The following is a 17244-nucleotide window of genomic DNA, read 5'->3' on the forward strand; positions in this document are numbered from 1 at the left end:
TGAATATCGCCTTTATACAATAGCTGTAAATTTCAAGCAGCTTTACGAAATCCACAGGGCAAGGGTTGCAGCCTTATCTGTTCTACATGTATGAATCTCATTTGTTTACCGAGATACAGTAAGACACCCTGGCTGTGCCCTATGGTTTATGTTTTCGGCCACCTTTACATTAACCTTTTTATGATTGTGGAATTCGTTTAGATTATGTTGTGTGGTGTTAAAGTCCTGCAGGATTCAGTAACACCATAAGGATTTTTTGGGCACTACAAAGGACTTATTATGGGGCCTCCTTTTGGTAACAACTTTGAATTTATTAAGCATTTCAGCTAATTCAACCGTTCTTTATGGCAAATATTTTTAACTTATAAATAAAACTTTCAGAAAAGTGCAAAAACAGCTCAAACCTCAATCTGCCTGGGGTCTGTCAGTCTAATTCCGCCATTTCTTTTTATGTTTGGATTTATACATGTTATCTTGCAACTACAATATGTTATGTGGAATACAGTGTTCAACCAGCCTGCTCCTCCTATTGTAGTAACGATGCAGTGATCACAACTGGGTGGATTTACATAATATAAAAAATAAAACACGCTCACGAGTCTTGACATGTAGCTTAATTGCAGTATATTCATATTTACAAAGATATCCTACATCACAGACGGCATTCTTGATGCAACGATGAAAATAATAAGGCTATTATGAACATTTACCAGGGGGCCCGTGGGAGAGGGGTTCCTGGGCAGCTGTCCACTTTGCCCTTGGCTTAAAACGTCTCTGGGTTTATGGGAAAACTCGTTCTCCAAATAAGTCATTAGAGCGCCCAGCACTGCACCACATGCAAGTAAAATGGACAATTCTCTTTTCACAGGCGAAGCTAATGAAATCTTTGAAATGGGGCTATTTTCGCAGCAAGTGGAATCTTCTGGAACTGGCCGTTATTATCATCAGCTGGTGCGCGCTGTCGGTGTTTGTGAAAAGAACAGTTCTTGGCGCGCGGGACATCTACTACTACCAGGAACACAAGGATGAGTCAGCGCAAATCTCTTTATCCTGTTCCGCTTTAACTTTATATATTTTATACTGTTTAGTTTGAAAGCGCATGATTCACGCGGGGGTGGGAGGACAAAGTGTAAAAATACGCTTATAAATTGCACACAGTTGCTATTTTTGTGATGTTCAAAATGGCGCCAAGTACTTTCAGAGATTTACAGAAAGCAAAGATTTCGAGACATGGGCCAGATTTATGTTTGACGTGCGCCTCATTTACGCCGCCGTTGCGTCACTTTTGTGACGCAGCAGCGGCGCAAATCCTGCTCCATGGTGCGGGGTATTTACAACGTGACGCATCTGGGAGATGCGTCACGTTGTAAAGCCCTGCGCCACATGTAGGCGTTCCAGGGCAGGTGGGGGCGTTCCGGCGCAGGAACGCCTCCTAAAAGTGGCTGAGTGAAATCTACAAGATTTCACTCAGTCACTTTTGAGCCCATGCTGCGTCAAAACCCTGCGCCTGCTTGAAGCAGGCGTAAGGATTGACGCAGCATTGTGCAGATAGGGCCCCCCAGAGCATTGCTGGAGCTGCGTCGCGCTTGCGACCCAACTCCAGCAATGCGTCACTTTTACGGCACAGATGCGTGACGCATCTGTGCCGTTTTTGCCCCATGGTGCGCTGCATTATAAATGCGCCGCATCCATGATGGCGGAGCTGGGGCACAAAATAACTGGCGCATCCCTGCTGATATGCAGGGATGCGTCAGTTATTATAAATATGCCCCATGCTTCTTTAGACCCTAGTCACGCGCCTGTGGATTCTCTGCAATGCAGACAAGTTTGCAAGTACAATCTTGTGGTGCAAATGCATTTCCCCTATTCATTCCTCCTGTAGGAAAAGATTTGTGCAATTAGCCAAGCATAAATAAAATAAACTTGTGCACTTGGTGTTATTCCTTCCTCTAAACCTCCGGAAAATGGAGGCATTTAAGACACACCCCAAATTCACACTTTCTGCAACCCTTTTTTTGGATCAAGTTGAGATAATTCAGATTTGTGGGTGTTACAACCACTCATAATGGCGACCCCCACCCCAGCCCTCCTCTGAGAACCTCAGCTTCCTTTATTATATTTACGACTACAGAAAATTCAACAACCGGGCAGATTTTCTGCCATTGCTACTTACCATGTCCACCCAGATGCTTCACAGACACTGACTCTGTTTCTCATGATCTCTTCCATTTGTAGACTCAGAAGATACACTTCAGTACATAAATTGCATGGCATTTTAAACAGATCTTGTAGCATTGTGTTTTCCATCCCAAACCCCATTACCTGGTGAAAACCCACTCGCATCAAACGTATAATTATACCCTAATAAAGGGTTCTCAGCTTTGGCAGCTGTAAATGACAAAAGTAAAAGATATTCTAACTATGGTTCAGCAAAAGGAACTCATTCTGATTGTCCCAAGATTCCAGACTGATATCCTGCCCCCACACCCCATAGGATCGGCACAGCGGGCACCTGTGTGTCTGCCAGGGGCACAAATACAGGGGATTATGAGATGAACCATTAAGGTACCCTTAATAATGGCAAACTAGCAGGGGGATCAGCAACTACCCCCTCCCCCCCCCACGCTCAGTTTCAATAATGCCCCATTTTCTCATGTTTTTTCACTTTTAGATTTTACCTGCTTTCAGTAGGCAAATCCCCAGGTGAAATGGAATTATTATAGCTCGCTAAACTCATTACATGGCTGCCAACTCCTGGCACCGGTCCAATCGCGATTACCTCGGTACACATAAGAAGGGGCTTGTGGGAGTACCGTTAACCCCTGCTCCTCTAATGGGTTTCTCAGTCCCAGAACCCGCTGCACTCAGTACTCTTGGAATTTCAGCATTCAACTTAATATTATATTTCTAAGGGCTGAGAAAGTTTTCCTAATACAATAAATGTATTAACTTAAAATATATATATATGATTTAATCTGACTTTGAAGGTGATTGCTTGGCTGTTGTTTCAGGTGTGTAAGTTTTGATGAAACGGCCACAGCGGACGCAGTCCTGGGTTATCTCATCGCCTTCCTGGTGCTCCTGTCCACTGTGAAACTCTGGCACCTGCTGAGGCTGAACCCGAAGCTGAACATGATCACTTCAACGCTGCAGAGAGCCTGGGGCGACATCTCGGGGTTCATCACAGTGATTTTAATCATGTTCCTTGCTTATTCCATTGCTGTGAGTAGCTGTTGGCTCCTTGTTGCCTTCAGAAAAACACCATTCCTGTTAGCAATTGAGTTTCATGTTTGGATTAACAGGTCACATGCATTGATTTCTTTAACTGTCCTCCGTTGAAAGTCCATCACCACACTCGGCACTTTTTTTCAAGCCCTGGCTGTTAGCCAACATTGCCCTGAATGAGGGGGCATGAAGGCCCATACCTACAGGTGGGAAAAAATGTAAAGTGCAACTTCCAGAATTCAAATGGCCAATCATAAATTGTTATAATAAAGGTGGAGAGGTAAATCTACACCCGAAATTGCTGTATCCTTGTAGTATCACACCACCATTAACATGCAATTATGAGTTTTTTTACCAATAAAAGGGAATAACATACAGGATGCAAAATGACCACGTGTCTCAGCATGCTTCACCATTTACCTGGCATAAATCGCCCTACTTTTAGCACAACCGTTGATCTCATGTGCACTAAAATCAAAAAATGTGTCATTCTCTTTCGGTCAGATATCCCCGTTTACGATAGGAACAGTTCATGATTGTTCCAAAATGTTGATGGCCAAAGAGCTAGGTGCAAGATACGACATGGCTAATTTGACAGCTATACTGTGCCACGATTAATGTTATTTCCATATTTCACAAGTACTTTACCAGAGCAAGGTTTTCCAAATCTGTCAGTATCCCACCACTAGAGCGTTACAACAAACAAATGATGGACGGAATGCTGACAATGCAGACATTCTCCCCCAGTCAAGAGATCTGGGTTAAATCCATCGTTCTTTTGCCCACTACGCCACCCCAGTTTAGACATGGCCATGTGCAAATCAGTCTTGACCCTGTGCCTCATGGGAACAGTCCAGCCCGAACTGCCAAGCCATGTCTTCCCTGGACCGGAATCAAGCATCCTAGGACCGGTTTCTGGCTATCAGCCAGGATAGCTTGACTCCAGTGGCGTAGTGAGCACGGGTCCCACGTCTGGGAATACCCATCCCACTTAGGGCGAAAAGCGTTACAACAAACAAATGATGGACGGAATGCTGACAATGCAGACATTCTCCCCCAGTCAAGAGATCTGGGTTAAATCCATCGTTCTTTTGCCCACTACGCCACCCCAGTTTAGACATGGCCATATGCAAATCACTCTTGACCCTGTGCCTCATGGGAACAGTCCAGCCCGAACTGCCAAGCCATGTCTTCCCTGGACCGGAATCAAGCATCCTAGGACCGGTTTCTGGCTATCAGCCGTCATCAGCCAGGATAGCTTGACTCCAGTGGCGTAGTGAGCACGGGTCCCACGTCTGGGAATACCCATCCCACTTAGGGCGAAAAGCGTTACAACAAACAAATGATGGACGGAATGCTGACAATGCAGACATTCTCCCCCAGTCAAGAGATCTGGGTTAAATCCATCGTTCTTTTGCCCACTACGCCACCCCAGTTTAGACATGGCCATATGCAAATCAGTCTTGACCCTGTGCCTCATGGGAACAGTCCAGCCCGAACTGCCAAGCCATGTCTTCCCTGGACCGGAATCAAGCATCCTAGGACCGGTTTCTGGCTATCAGCCGTCATCAGCCAGGATAGCTTGACTCCAGTGGCGTAGTGAGCACGGGTCCCACGTCTGGGAATACCCATCCCACTTAGGGCGAAAAGCGTTACAACAAACAAATGATGGACGGAATGCTGACAAACTGGAACGGCATGGTGAGCAAAAAAACGATGGATTTAGGCCCAGATCTCTGTACTGGGGTGAATGTATGACATTGTTCTACATTCTGTCCATCAATTGTTGTTTTTGCATTTGTCACCCCGAGTGGAAAGGGTATGCCCAGACGTGGGTCCCTTGCTCTCCATGCCACTGAAAATCAAGCAAGCCTGGCTGAAGACGGCTGAAATGCCAGAAACCGATCCTAGGATGCTTGTTTCCAGTCCAGGGAGGACCTGGCTTGGCAGTTCGGTCTGGACTGTTCCCATGAGGCACAGGGTCAAGACTGATTTGCATATGGCTGGGTTCAAACTGGAACGGCATGGTGAGCAAAAAAACGATGGATTTAGGCCCAGATCTCTGTACTGGGGTGAATGTATGACATTGTTCTACATTCTGTCCATCAATTGTTGTTTTTGCATTTGTCACCCCGAGTGGAAAGGGTATGCCCAGACGTGGGTCCCTTGCTCTCCATGCCACTGAAAATCAAGCAAGCCTGGCTGAAGACGGCTGAAATGCCAGAAACCGATCCTAGGATGCTTGTTTCCAGTCCAGGGAGGACCTGGCTTGGCAGTTCGGTCTGGACTGTTCCCAAGAGGCACAGGGTGAAGACTGATTTGCATTGGCTGGCTTCAAACTGGAACGGCATGGTGAGCAAAAAAACGATGGATTTAGGCCCAGATCTCTGTACTGGGGTGAATGTATGACATTGTTCTACATTCTGTCCATCAATTGTTGTTTTTGCATTTGTCACCCCGAGTGGAAAGGGTATGCCCAGACGTGGGTCCCTTGCTCTCCATGCCACTGAAAATCAAGCAAGCCTGGCTGAAGACGGCTGAAATGCCAGAAACCGATCCTAGGATGCTTGTTTCCAGTCCAGGGAGGACCTGGCTTGGCAGTTCGGTCTGGACTGTTCCCATGAGGCACAGGGTCAAGACTGATTTGCATATGGCTGGGTTCAAACTGGAACGGCATGGTGAGCAAAAAAACGATGGATTTAGGCCCAGATCTCTGTACTGGGGTGAATGTATGACATTGTTCTACATTCTGTCCATCAATTGTTGTTTTTGCATTTGTCATCCCGAGTGGAAAGGGTATGCCCAGACGTGGGTCCCTTGCTCTCCATGCCACTGAAAATCAAGCAAGCCTGGCTGAAGACGGCTGAAATGCCAGAAACCGATCCTAGGATGCTTGTTTCCAGTCCAGGGAGGACCTGGCTTGGCAGTTCGGTCTGGACTGTTCCCATGAGGCACAGGGTCAAGACTGATTTGCATACGGCTGGGTTCAAACTGGAACGGCATGGTGAGCAAAAAAACGATGGATTTAGGCCCAGATCTCTGTACTGGGGTGAATGTATGACATTGTTCTACATTCTGTCCATCAATTGTTGTTTTTGCATTTGTCCCACCACTAGAGCGCCATTTTGCACAGTCCCTTCTCAGCAAGAGGTCTCTCCATTAAATCAAGATTGCAGATGCCAGCAAGAAATACGTTCCCCAAACCAGTCTATTGTGGCATTCCCGTACAAATGCACTAGGCTTATCTCTTCTAGAAACTTTCATATTCCACCAAAATAACTCACCGACTCGACCAGCTCAGAGCTCTCCACTCCATCCAATACTGCTGCAACCTGCAGAGTGGACCATGGATTCAGTCAATGGGAAATCATTGCTAAAGGCTGAGGTGGAGAGAAGAACCAAAGGTGGAGATGTAGTTGAAAAGCCAGGGCAGTAGGGGAGTTGCGAGTTATTGGAGAGGGGGCAGGTAAAGAATTAGCAGATGTGGTGATGGAGAGAAACTAGGAGACGTACAAGAGACTGACCAGTTAAGGAAATAGATAGATGTCGAGGAGGAAGGAAGGAAGGGAAGTCTGGGGTAAGAGTCAAGGCTGTAGCTTCAGAAGGAGGATCATACGCAAGGATGTAGAAGAGAGAGGACAGGGAAAGGTGTGTCTGGGATTGGGAAGCGTGTGGTGGGGAGTGTGAAAACCAAAGAAAGAAGGAGATATTTTAAAGAAAACTGCTTGGGCTGGGGAGACAAAAGAAGGGGGAGAAGCTGCTGATTAGAGATGGGGTGCTGGGTCAATGTGAGAAACGAATGTGGGTATGGTTGGAGAATTAGGCAGAATGAGAGTGTTTGGGATGAATGTTTAGATAGTCGGGCAATTTTGAGATGATTCGGAGCCACCAGCAGGGAAGAATCTGGGAAGTCAGGAAAGAATGGTGTGAAAGTGACATAGTTGGACACTATATGGTGAGTGATCCTGGAATAAAGGTTGGGGTGAAGGCATGAACATGGGAAAGGGGATAGACGGTGCAGCTGGGGTGGCACAGCTTAAGCACAAAAATCATTGGAAGTCGTGAGGCAGGATATCTGGGAGTCAGGAGAAGGGAAGTGATTGGAGTGAAGATAAATGGGAAAGTAGAGTGAGGCTGGGGAAGTAGCTGTAATGGTAAAAGAGTAAAAACGGGTGAAGCTTTGGAGTCGGAGGACGGATATATGCACAGGTTTTGGGGACAGGGAGCGCAATCTGGAGTTTCAGTGAAAAATCTGTGTGGAAGAGAAGAGCCATGGAAGTGTGCAGAGGCTCGGGGTCTAAAGCAAGGACAGCCTGGAACCAGGCCAGGGAGTGTGAAGAACTTAAGGGAATCCAGGGAGAGAGAACCATAGAAGCTTTCCAGTCGGTTGAAGAAGTGAAAAGCTACAGGTAATAGTGAGACGCTCATGCTATGATACAACTTAAACTGACCTATTTTGCCTAGATACTGAAGTTAGAACAAGATCCACAGCTTGTGTGTTTTTCTTAGTGTAATTCAACATGTTTCGTTCTTGGATATTTCAGTATTTTGAGTGTCCCTTCTGGACTGATTTGTAAACCTATTGCGTTTGAACCAATTTCCAGAGGAAAATATGGTGGACTATGGACCATTGTGCCCTGTACTTTCGAAAATTGTCTTGAATGGAGAACCCCATCCAACCCTGCTCGTGAAACCTAATCTCGGCTACTCTCTTACTGGGTCAAATTCGCGGAAGGTGGTTAGGCCTCACCACTTCAAGCTGCCACTCGTATTTAGTGTTGATGACACTAACTCATTTCACCCTAGAGCAGGAACCCATGTATATAACCTCATTACTTACAGTAACTTAAATATTTATGTTTTTGTTGGTGTTATACAGATGGGTCAACTGATGTCACAGAATTATTGTGTGCACAGTTTTGTGCACTTGGTTACTAACTTAACAAGCATTGGAAAAACAAATAGGTCTCCCTATGAGAGCTATTCGTTTTGGCAATGTTTTGTAGACATGCTGTACAACAGCATGTATGCTTTGCATTGTGACTCAAACTAATTTTGAAAAAAAGCTGTGATGCAACCAGTGGAAATGCACTTTAAAAAAAAAAGTACATTGTTCCTGGATGCACCAGAGCCCTTTTTTTATTATTTTTAGCCATGCTGCACAGCAGCCATACTTCTATACAGCATGACTATAAATAATTGCCAAAGTCTGCAGGGCCCCCCATGCTGTACAGCGTGATCAAAAGGCAAAGGCAGAACCAATAGTCTAAAAGGCAAGACCTATTGGCTTTGCCAATGCTTGTTAGGTCTCAGCACAACACCCCTGCGATTCTGGGCAAACCAGTTACTCTCCCCATGTGTGAAAAATATAAAACATGACATATGGCAAAAAATATTTTCACATAAAAAAAGCAATTGCGTCCATGTCCATGTCTTAGTGCAAATACAGTTGAAAACAAATAACATCTATTTTCACAATAAAAGCAGATAACGTCTGTTGTCACTATAAACATCCATTTCAAAGGAGAAAAGGGATTCTTTGACAGCAATCAAGCTAAAGCAATCAGTACTTAGTCCGTGCTCCTGCTGAATGAAGAGGAAGTGAAGCCAGCCTGCTCTATACGATTAGAAGTAAGCAAATAAGAGTGTCAGTGAAGCCAAACGGATGTTAAGCAATGGGTGGGCTCAAAGTTCCTTGTTGTTTATAATATCTTTCACAAGCAAAAGCACATGCAGCACATGCTATGTTGCAGCCGAGACCTAAAGAAAGGGTACCAAACATGTGATATTTTGCATTTTTATTTAAGAATATAAGTTCTACGTTTTTATCAATGACAATATTACCGTAATTCAGTTTCATAATCAGAGCTTTGTACCACTTTCTACGAAACATTACTGACATGCTTCCCTTGTTATTTATTCTAGACAAATTTAATATTTGGTTGGAAACTTTCTTCTTACAAAACACTACTTGATTCTGCTAAGACCATGGTTAGCCTACAGCTTGGAATATTCAACTATGAAGAGGTACAGTTGCAGACTTTTTTCATATAGAACAATTTTTGTGTTTATGAATATATAAAATAAACTCTGTTTTACAAATACCAATATATGAAATGCATATTGAATTTTTGATATCGATCTATTTTTGTGTGCATGAATGTATACATTTATTTAAAAAACTTTGATTAAAAAATATATACAAAAATACGTTATTTTAAATACCTGCAATCATTAAAATTAGCATACATGGCAATACAAAGTTTACTATTCAGGCTTCCTAAAAGATCTAGAGAAAGGTCCTGGCATTCCTCTGGGATGATGAGACTCCATGAGTAGCGAGAACCACTTTATTTCAAGATGGAGACGATTAGGCTTCCGTAACGTTGAAAGATACATCTGTGCAGTCCAACTAACTGTGCCTATCATTAGGCTGGAACTATTACCCATCATGAACCATGGGTGTTCGGGAACAAACCTTCTACCCCACCGCTCAACGCTATCTTTAATGGCTCCCTCCCAGACGTCGACCTAAAACCCCCGACCTCCTTAAGTCAACAATGACCCCGTTAGAATACTGGAACCATGTTTCCAGAAACATTTGAGCAACTACATTTCCGTCACTTCTGACACCATTGATGCACAATAGGGTTTAAAAATGGAACTCACACAACTCCACGCTCATGGGAGATGTGTTCACCAATGGGAAGATGCTTGCAAGAGATGAATGTATAGAGGCATTTAGCCCCACACAAGATGGCGACTTTCACCTAACCCAGATAATGCACTAGAGCGGTTCAAGGCAGATATAGAGACTACACAGGAAGGGACTTTTTTGCCACCACAAAGACATAACAGCGTCTCCGGTCTTTATCACCATAATAATAATTTGTGCCCACCAGCGTAAACAAAAATATGTGCTCAATTGGGAAAGGGATTTCCTTATAGAAATCCTTGATGAAACATGGGTACAAAGGTTTGAAAAAGTATGGATTCAGATTAAAACTCATGTGAAAATAAAAAGCGATCTGTGGAGACTTCGCCACAATGTCAGATGTACTATGTCGCTCATCCCTATGCAACCTGTTCTCATCGTCCGAAAACTCATCAGGGTACAAAATCTCTACTTAAGACCCGGCTCCACAACCTATACACTTCAGGAATGCCTTTCGCCCACTCCTTTACCAACATATGTTTACAAAGATTATGAAGTTTTGGAAAAATACTTTTTTCTAATCAAAGGATTTACTTGTAAGCATAAAATAATTTCTTCATTCCTGTAATTATGAGCCAAAGACTAAATAACTTGGTCACTAAGGGCTTGTTTCCAGCTGGGTCTAATCTGAGGTGGCATGGTGGACAGGGTAGGCATAAAAAAATCGATGGGTTGGAATGCTACCCTGACCAATTTCCAGTGGGCAGATTATTTGCAAGTATTCCTGCCATCACCTTTTGTGTGCTTCATGAAATGCCCCTAATGGCCGAGGGTATACCAAAATGTGAGTCCCATGCTCAACATGTCACTGGAAACAAGCTGCACTTGATTGAAAAGGGAAAATAGGTTCAAACTGGTCTTGTGTGGCTTGGTTTCTAGTTCGGAGAGGACCTTGCTTGACAGTTCGGGCTCAGTTTTTCCTACTAGGGGAGGACAATGCTGATTTACATTTGGTTGGGTCTAATCTGAGATGACATGGTGGGCAACAGTGCAATATTGTGGCCAACGATGTCGAGCTGCACATGTATTGACTCCACAGTATTGTTGAATCCACGTCAATGATGTTTGATGTTCCTAAAACTAACCAGCTTAAACATAACTGCACATGGATCATGTGGCATACTATTGGGGTCAACAATATCCAACGCCATTTATAGTAAATCCACAATAACGATTACCTACATACTATGAACGTCAGCACATACGGGGAGGTATAGAATTACTATTATTCATGCCACATCCACGGACCTTGATAATATGTTGGTAGTTGATATAAGTACAAGTTGATATTACAACTTCAATATTGTGATATAATACCCTCAGAAGACCATGGAATGTAATTCCAATGAAAGAAAATCACCCATGTACTTTAGGATTGCTTAAGAGTTATAGAAGAACACTTTACACAGTTTCTGGCTCTGGAAATCCAATTCTATTTGACTCTCAATAAATGCTCGGTTGCTTCGACTGGTACATTGTAGGCTGCTGGGAAAGCCACACTGCAGAACAAAGCTAAATCCCATTTAGGGGCACAAGGAGAGGGAGAAATGCTGACATAACTGACCTAGATAGCAGTATTATGGCCTTGGAGTAGTCTAGCCAAGGTTACCGCACCGAACAGATACAGTGACAATTGTCTCTTGACGAGGCTTGCCAATGCTAGATGGCCTTGGCGCATAAAATGTAGGAATGGGGCCATAAATGTGGCAAATTTTTATACTGGATAGTTACGAAAGATACAGCCTCCTGATTTATTGCCACAATAGCTGTCTATGGCCTCAGACATTGCAGCTACATTTGTGACGTCTTCCAATATGCCTTTTGTGACATGCAATAGTTTCCCACTGGAAACTTCCATACCTCTTATCGAATATCTCACTCTACCGCAATTGTGCTTGAGTGAGTGACAGGTGCTTGAGCAACCTCTTGCGCAAGATGAAATAAGGCTTGCTTTAGAAGATATGAATTCCGGTAAAACAGAAACCCAGGGGAGTGCTACAGTTGATTCTCGAAGCTCCTCCTGCCTACCCCCATCCCCGGCCATGTACCAAGAGTCGATAAGGAATGGGCAATTCCCTCCAGAACTCCACTTGGCCACCATTGTAGTGTTACATAAATCAGGCCACCCCCACCGCGACTGATGCAGGTCTTATCAACCAAGAACTCTCATTAACACAGAACTCAAAATGTTCGCTAAGATCCTGACTAATAGAATCCCAAGGGCACTGAGGCCCCTGGTCCGTACAGACCAGTGTAGGGTTATGCTATCGTAGCACCAGACACTGTAACGGCAGAGTCTAAGTGACGCAAGCATGTCTTTATGAACTAAGGTACCCTACTGCATTAATGTATATTGATTTTAAAAAGACGTTTGAATCAGTCTATTTGTCTATTATGGAGGGAGTTCTGACGAAAATGGGCTTGAACCCAAATTCCAGTTGTATGTACGAGTCCTGTACTTGCACTGTGTGCACAGGTCGGGTCAATGGTACTCTTTCAGTTCCGTTCTACATTGGTCGAGGCACTTGACGGGGGTGTCCGTTATGCCCCCCCTACCATTCGCTCTAGGTATGCTCTCTCTACATATCCCTCAATCCCTTCTGCATATCACCGAGATGGTTCTCTGGTCATTGCGATCTGCATTGGAATGGATTCACTGGGCCCAGAAGATTACCCTTGAGACTCCTTTTTGAATGGCAGGGGGGTAATCGCTCGGTAGCTCTCAAAGGATTTGAGAAATTAGATCTTCTTGGTATCTCTGCGTTGGGGGACGTTTGGTGTGGCTCCCATTTGAAATCATTTCAAGGTTGTCAATGTGAGTACTCTTTACATAAATCTCAATTTTACAGTTACTTATAACTACAGCCATGTCTGGTGGCTTAGTGGACTAATGCTTCCACTGTAGGGGCCTGTATTCGACCTCATGGTCACAGGTTCAAATTCTGATGGATCCACTCAGCCTTTCATGCTTCTGAGGTCGATAAAATGAGTACCATTGAGCTGGGTAATAATAAACATCTGTTATGTAGTGCCAAGATACCCTTCGGTGAAATACATGTTATGTTTGATGCTCTTCAATTCTATTGAGTACTCTTTACTAACATGTCTGACTTTATTCCACTCGAAACAAAGATCCTTATGGCTTCCATTGGTTAAGGAGGTGTTTCTAGGATTTATAAAACCCGTATCATTAATTCTTCAGCTCCTCTCACAACTTTGAAGTCACTTTGGGAGGTGTGATTGGGACCCCTTGACGAGTCAGATTAGAGAGTGCTGCTTATCCATTTCCATTCCGACTCAGACTCATACAATTCAAATACTTCCACATGGCCTATCTCACAACTGGTAGATTGTGGCGGCTAGCAAGTTGGCTGCACTGACCTGTTACAGATGCCACGGTGGGTGGGCTAAGTTTTTCCATGTTTTGTGGAAGTGTCCCCTCAGTATGCAGTACCAGCAGGGAGTCTTTTCCATCGCTCAAACGGGTGACTGGGGAACCAGTGGAAACTTCCTCAAGAATTGTATTGCTGGTATTGTGGAGGACTCTGGGGGTTCAAGGGTAGATTTTACCATACTAGTTATTGGGACAAAACTTTCTACAAGAGACTGATGAAAATTGGAATTCTTTGTCCCTTCTAACCTTGGCAAGCTGGCGAGCGGCGATGGACTGGTGTACCAAACTTGAAGAACCGATTTACATTTCCAGAGGCTGTCTCCAGAAACACAAGAAGGTGTGGAGTAAATGGTGGCCCAATTATGGTCTAGGCTGATGAATTACAGGCTTATTTCTCCGAATCATATTGATGTCATGCTCACCCTCTTATATGGGCAGACTACTGATTGTGTTGTTACTGCTCATTTGAAAACTAATACAATTTGTATATTTAAAAAAGAATTACAGAAAGAAGATGATATCATTTCAGTTTAATAGATCTCCTACAGGACACATTTCCTCAGGGCAGGGTTTCACAGTTTGAGAGCTTTGAAGGAAAATAAGTAAAAACATGGGAGTGACAAAGAGAAGAAATAGCAAAAGAAGGGTATGGCTTCCATGATATCCACAATCGCTAAACGTTGTGGAGCTTCACACACAACTTTGAGTTTAATTTAAATTACATTTTGTGTTCCAAATATCTCTCTTCCAAATATTTGCACAGCAAACCTTTGCTAGAACATATATATATATATATATATATATATATATATATATATATATATATATTCACTGAAAAAACCATAGGTTTCAGACATGTTATAGATAGCGGAAATTTTACTGATAAAAAACCAATGAAATTCCCCCGTTATAGTTAGTGCAGGCAACTATAACTCACGCGACCGCAATCCTCTGCTGATGCTAATACTGTATTTAGACACTTATTTGCCCATGTCTTCTTCCATAAATTTTTAGCTATACATATATTACAAATATTTTTTTTTCATAAAGACACATATGTCATCAGCAGAAGATTGCGGTCGCGTGAGTTATAGTTGCCTGCACTAACTATAACGGGGGAATTTCATTGGTTTTTTATCAGTAAAATTTCCGCTAACTATAACATGTCTGAAACCTATGGTTTTTTCAGTGAATTTGCAAGGTTTTTTAAATGCTAATTCCTAACTATAACGTGTGTGAAACCTATGGTTTTTTCAGTGAATTTGTACGTTTTTTTAAATGCTAAGTTACTTTACGCCATTCGTGGCGTGCGCGCCCACTTTACGCAGTTAGTGCCGTACACGCAAGGTGGGCACGCAGTGCGCTACGCGCACCGCGTGCCCACGTTACGCACCGTGCGCACATGGAGGACATATTATGCGCTTCCTTGTGATAGGTAATCTGTTAAATTTAATTTGTAAGTGATGACAATAATATGCCATGCACAGAGAGTGTTTTTTTTTTTTATTAAAATTTTTAGCGTAAGCGCACCGTACGCGTACGGTAAGCGTAATCGGCGAAATTTTCAAAAAATAAAAATTTACCGTTTTTGGCCTTGGGGGATCTTTGAGGACTCAACTAACATGGCTATGTGCATGGGCGCTGTCTAAACAGCCCCTTTATATGTTTTTTGCCTTTGTTTACAGCCCCCCCCTCAGAGTGCGAGAGAGAAAATGGCGGCCGCCGCTTCCTGGTTTCGACCGATTCGAATGTTTACTTAGATGTAACAGCCAATCAGAATCGCGCTCGCGCACGCCACCGTACGCGTACGGTAAGCTTACGGTAAGCGTACCGTAAGCTGGCTCAGATATATATATTGATTTAAAGGCTATTTTCTCAGAATCTACTGAACAGATTTACACCAAACCTACAAAAGGCACTTCCTTTACCTGAGGACTACCTCTCTGCCAAATTTCTAGTACTTCTGTTCAGCCGTTCGGGCTGTAGCCCTGTCTAAAGGTCCTATGGAAAAATGCATGGGAAAAACGCGTTTTGGGACCCCCCTTTTATCTCAGCCCCCGCTTGACGAATCCCCCCGAGACTTTCAGGGTAGGAGCGGAGCGTAGCGCCCCACCTATTTTGAGAAATTCGCGAGGATTCGTCGACCGGCGCCAAAGTTATTCAAAATAGAATGTTGCGGATTTCCTATGGAAACAGGGTCCTAACTATAACTACCTACTGGCGACCGCCAGTAGGTAATATATATATATATATATATATATATATATCTCCAAAGACACACGTTTCCCAAGGTAACGTGAAGCGCACTCGAGCTCGTAATTCAAAATTAAATCTTTATTTCATTCTCCGTAGAAAGCTGACACACGCGTTCCGGCACCCTGGCCTTCGTCAGTGTCAGTTAGTGCATTACAATGGCCACATATAAATAATCACTATCTTCATTGGACAGGACAAAAGGTGAGCAAAACCAACAAAGGACTAGTCAACTCGATCACAATGAATCAATCGTTATGTGTCGGCCATTTTAACCTAGTCAATTGTCAGAAAATAACGACAAAATTAGAAGGGTAATTCATCAAACCATAACATACGTGTGGGTACATAAAGCAATCTTGAACCCTTGAAACATATTTGACATATAGAAATGGATATGCACAAATTACACAAATGCCTTAGAGGATAAATGAAAATCAGTTCATTCCTTTACATAAATTTACATGATTGATCATACCAAACTAATTGAAAATATTGATCCCTCATAAGGCAAATGAAAATTTAACCGAATAGAGCCCTCCAATGGGCTGATGTCTCATAATAGATGCAAAATATATACAAATTGTATGTGCAAGTACCCCACTTGTTGCTTGTTCAACCTGACTATTGATATTCTGTGGGATTAGACTTTGAATTAACCAATAAAGGACCACAGTTCTTCTTCCATATTGAGACCCCCCGGAGTGCGTGTCTGGAGTTCAACAATAAAGCGTGCCTCCAGTTGCCGCAATTCTTTGACCCTGTCCCCACCCCTTTCAGTGACGGGGACGTGGTCAAGGCAGAAATAACTTAGTTTGTCACTGCGAGATTCATGTTTTTCGGCAAAATGCCTGGCCACCGGGTAGTTAGTGTCCCGGTTGGTGATTGCCCGTGTGTGTTCCAACACACGTTTCTTCGCAGGATGGATGGTGCTTCCAACGTATTGGAGACCACATGGGCAAATCAAACAATAAACAACAAAATTCGTGTTGCAATTCATGAACCTGTTGATGGTGCACATTCCTCTTCTACCGGGGACCCTGTATTCTTTAACCTTTTTGCTATTTTTACAAGCTTTACATGCAAGGCATGGGTAAAAGCCAGACACAGTTTTTTTCGGGATACTGTCAGAGAAATGGCTACGCACTAGTAAATCTTTTAGTGATTTGCTTTTGCGGTAGGTGACCTCAGGTTGCTCAGGGATAGTTTTACCAATGACAGTATCAGTTTGAAGAATTTTCCAGTTCTTTTCTACAAGTCCCCTAATGGTTCTGGCTTGTGTAGAAAAGCCCAAAATGAGTCGGGGACTTACAATATCTTCCGGTGTGGCAGCCTTCTTAGGCTCTTTTGAGCCCAAAAGAGACTGTCTCTCAATCGCCTGCACTTTTAAGGCAGTGTCATTGAGGAGATCACTGGTGTATCCTCTTGATCTGAATCTACTCAACGACTCACTAGCTGCCTGGGTATAGTCATCGGGGAGCGTGCAGTTCCTTTTCAACCGCAGCAGCTCCCCGTAGGGAATACTCCGTATTAATGACTGAGGGTGTTGACTTTTATAATGCAGAACTGTATTCCCTGCAGTGGGCTTACGATAAAGCTTGGTACAAATTTTGCCATCTGCCACAAAGACTGAAAGGTCTAGAAATGGTACCTCGGT

The 17244-nt window shown here is 43.5% G+C and overlaps 1 protein-coding gene across 1 annotated transcript in view; it reads left to right on the forward strand.

The window, feature by feature from the left end:
• Window positions 1–17244, forward strand: part of LOC146776065 (polycystin-1-like protein 2) — an 865077-nt gene that overhangs the window by 804403 nt on the left and 43430 nt on the right. The window contains exons 39-41 of the mRNA XM_085637447.1: window positions 869–1029; window positions 3012–3222; window positions 9151–9252. Of these exons, the coding sequence (XP_085493573.1) occupies window positions 869–1029; window positions 3012–3222; window positions 9151–9252 (474 nt within the window). The remainder of the gene's footprint in view (window positions 1–868; window positions 1030–3011; window positions 3223–9150; window positions 9253–17244) is intronic.

This window comes from Triturus cristatus, chromosome 12 (genome assembly GCF_964204655.1).
Source record: "Triturus cristatus chromosome 12, aTriCri1.1, whole genome shotgun sequence".
In the NCBI taxonomy this organism is placed as follows: Eukaryota; Metazoa; Chordata; class Amphibia; order Caudata; family Salamandridae; genus Triturus; species Triturus cristatus.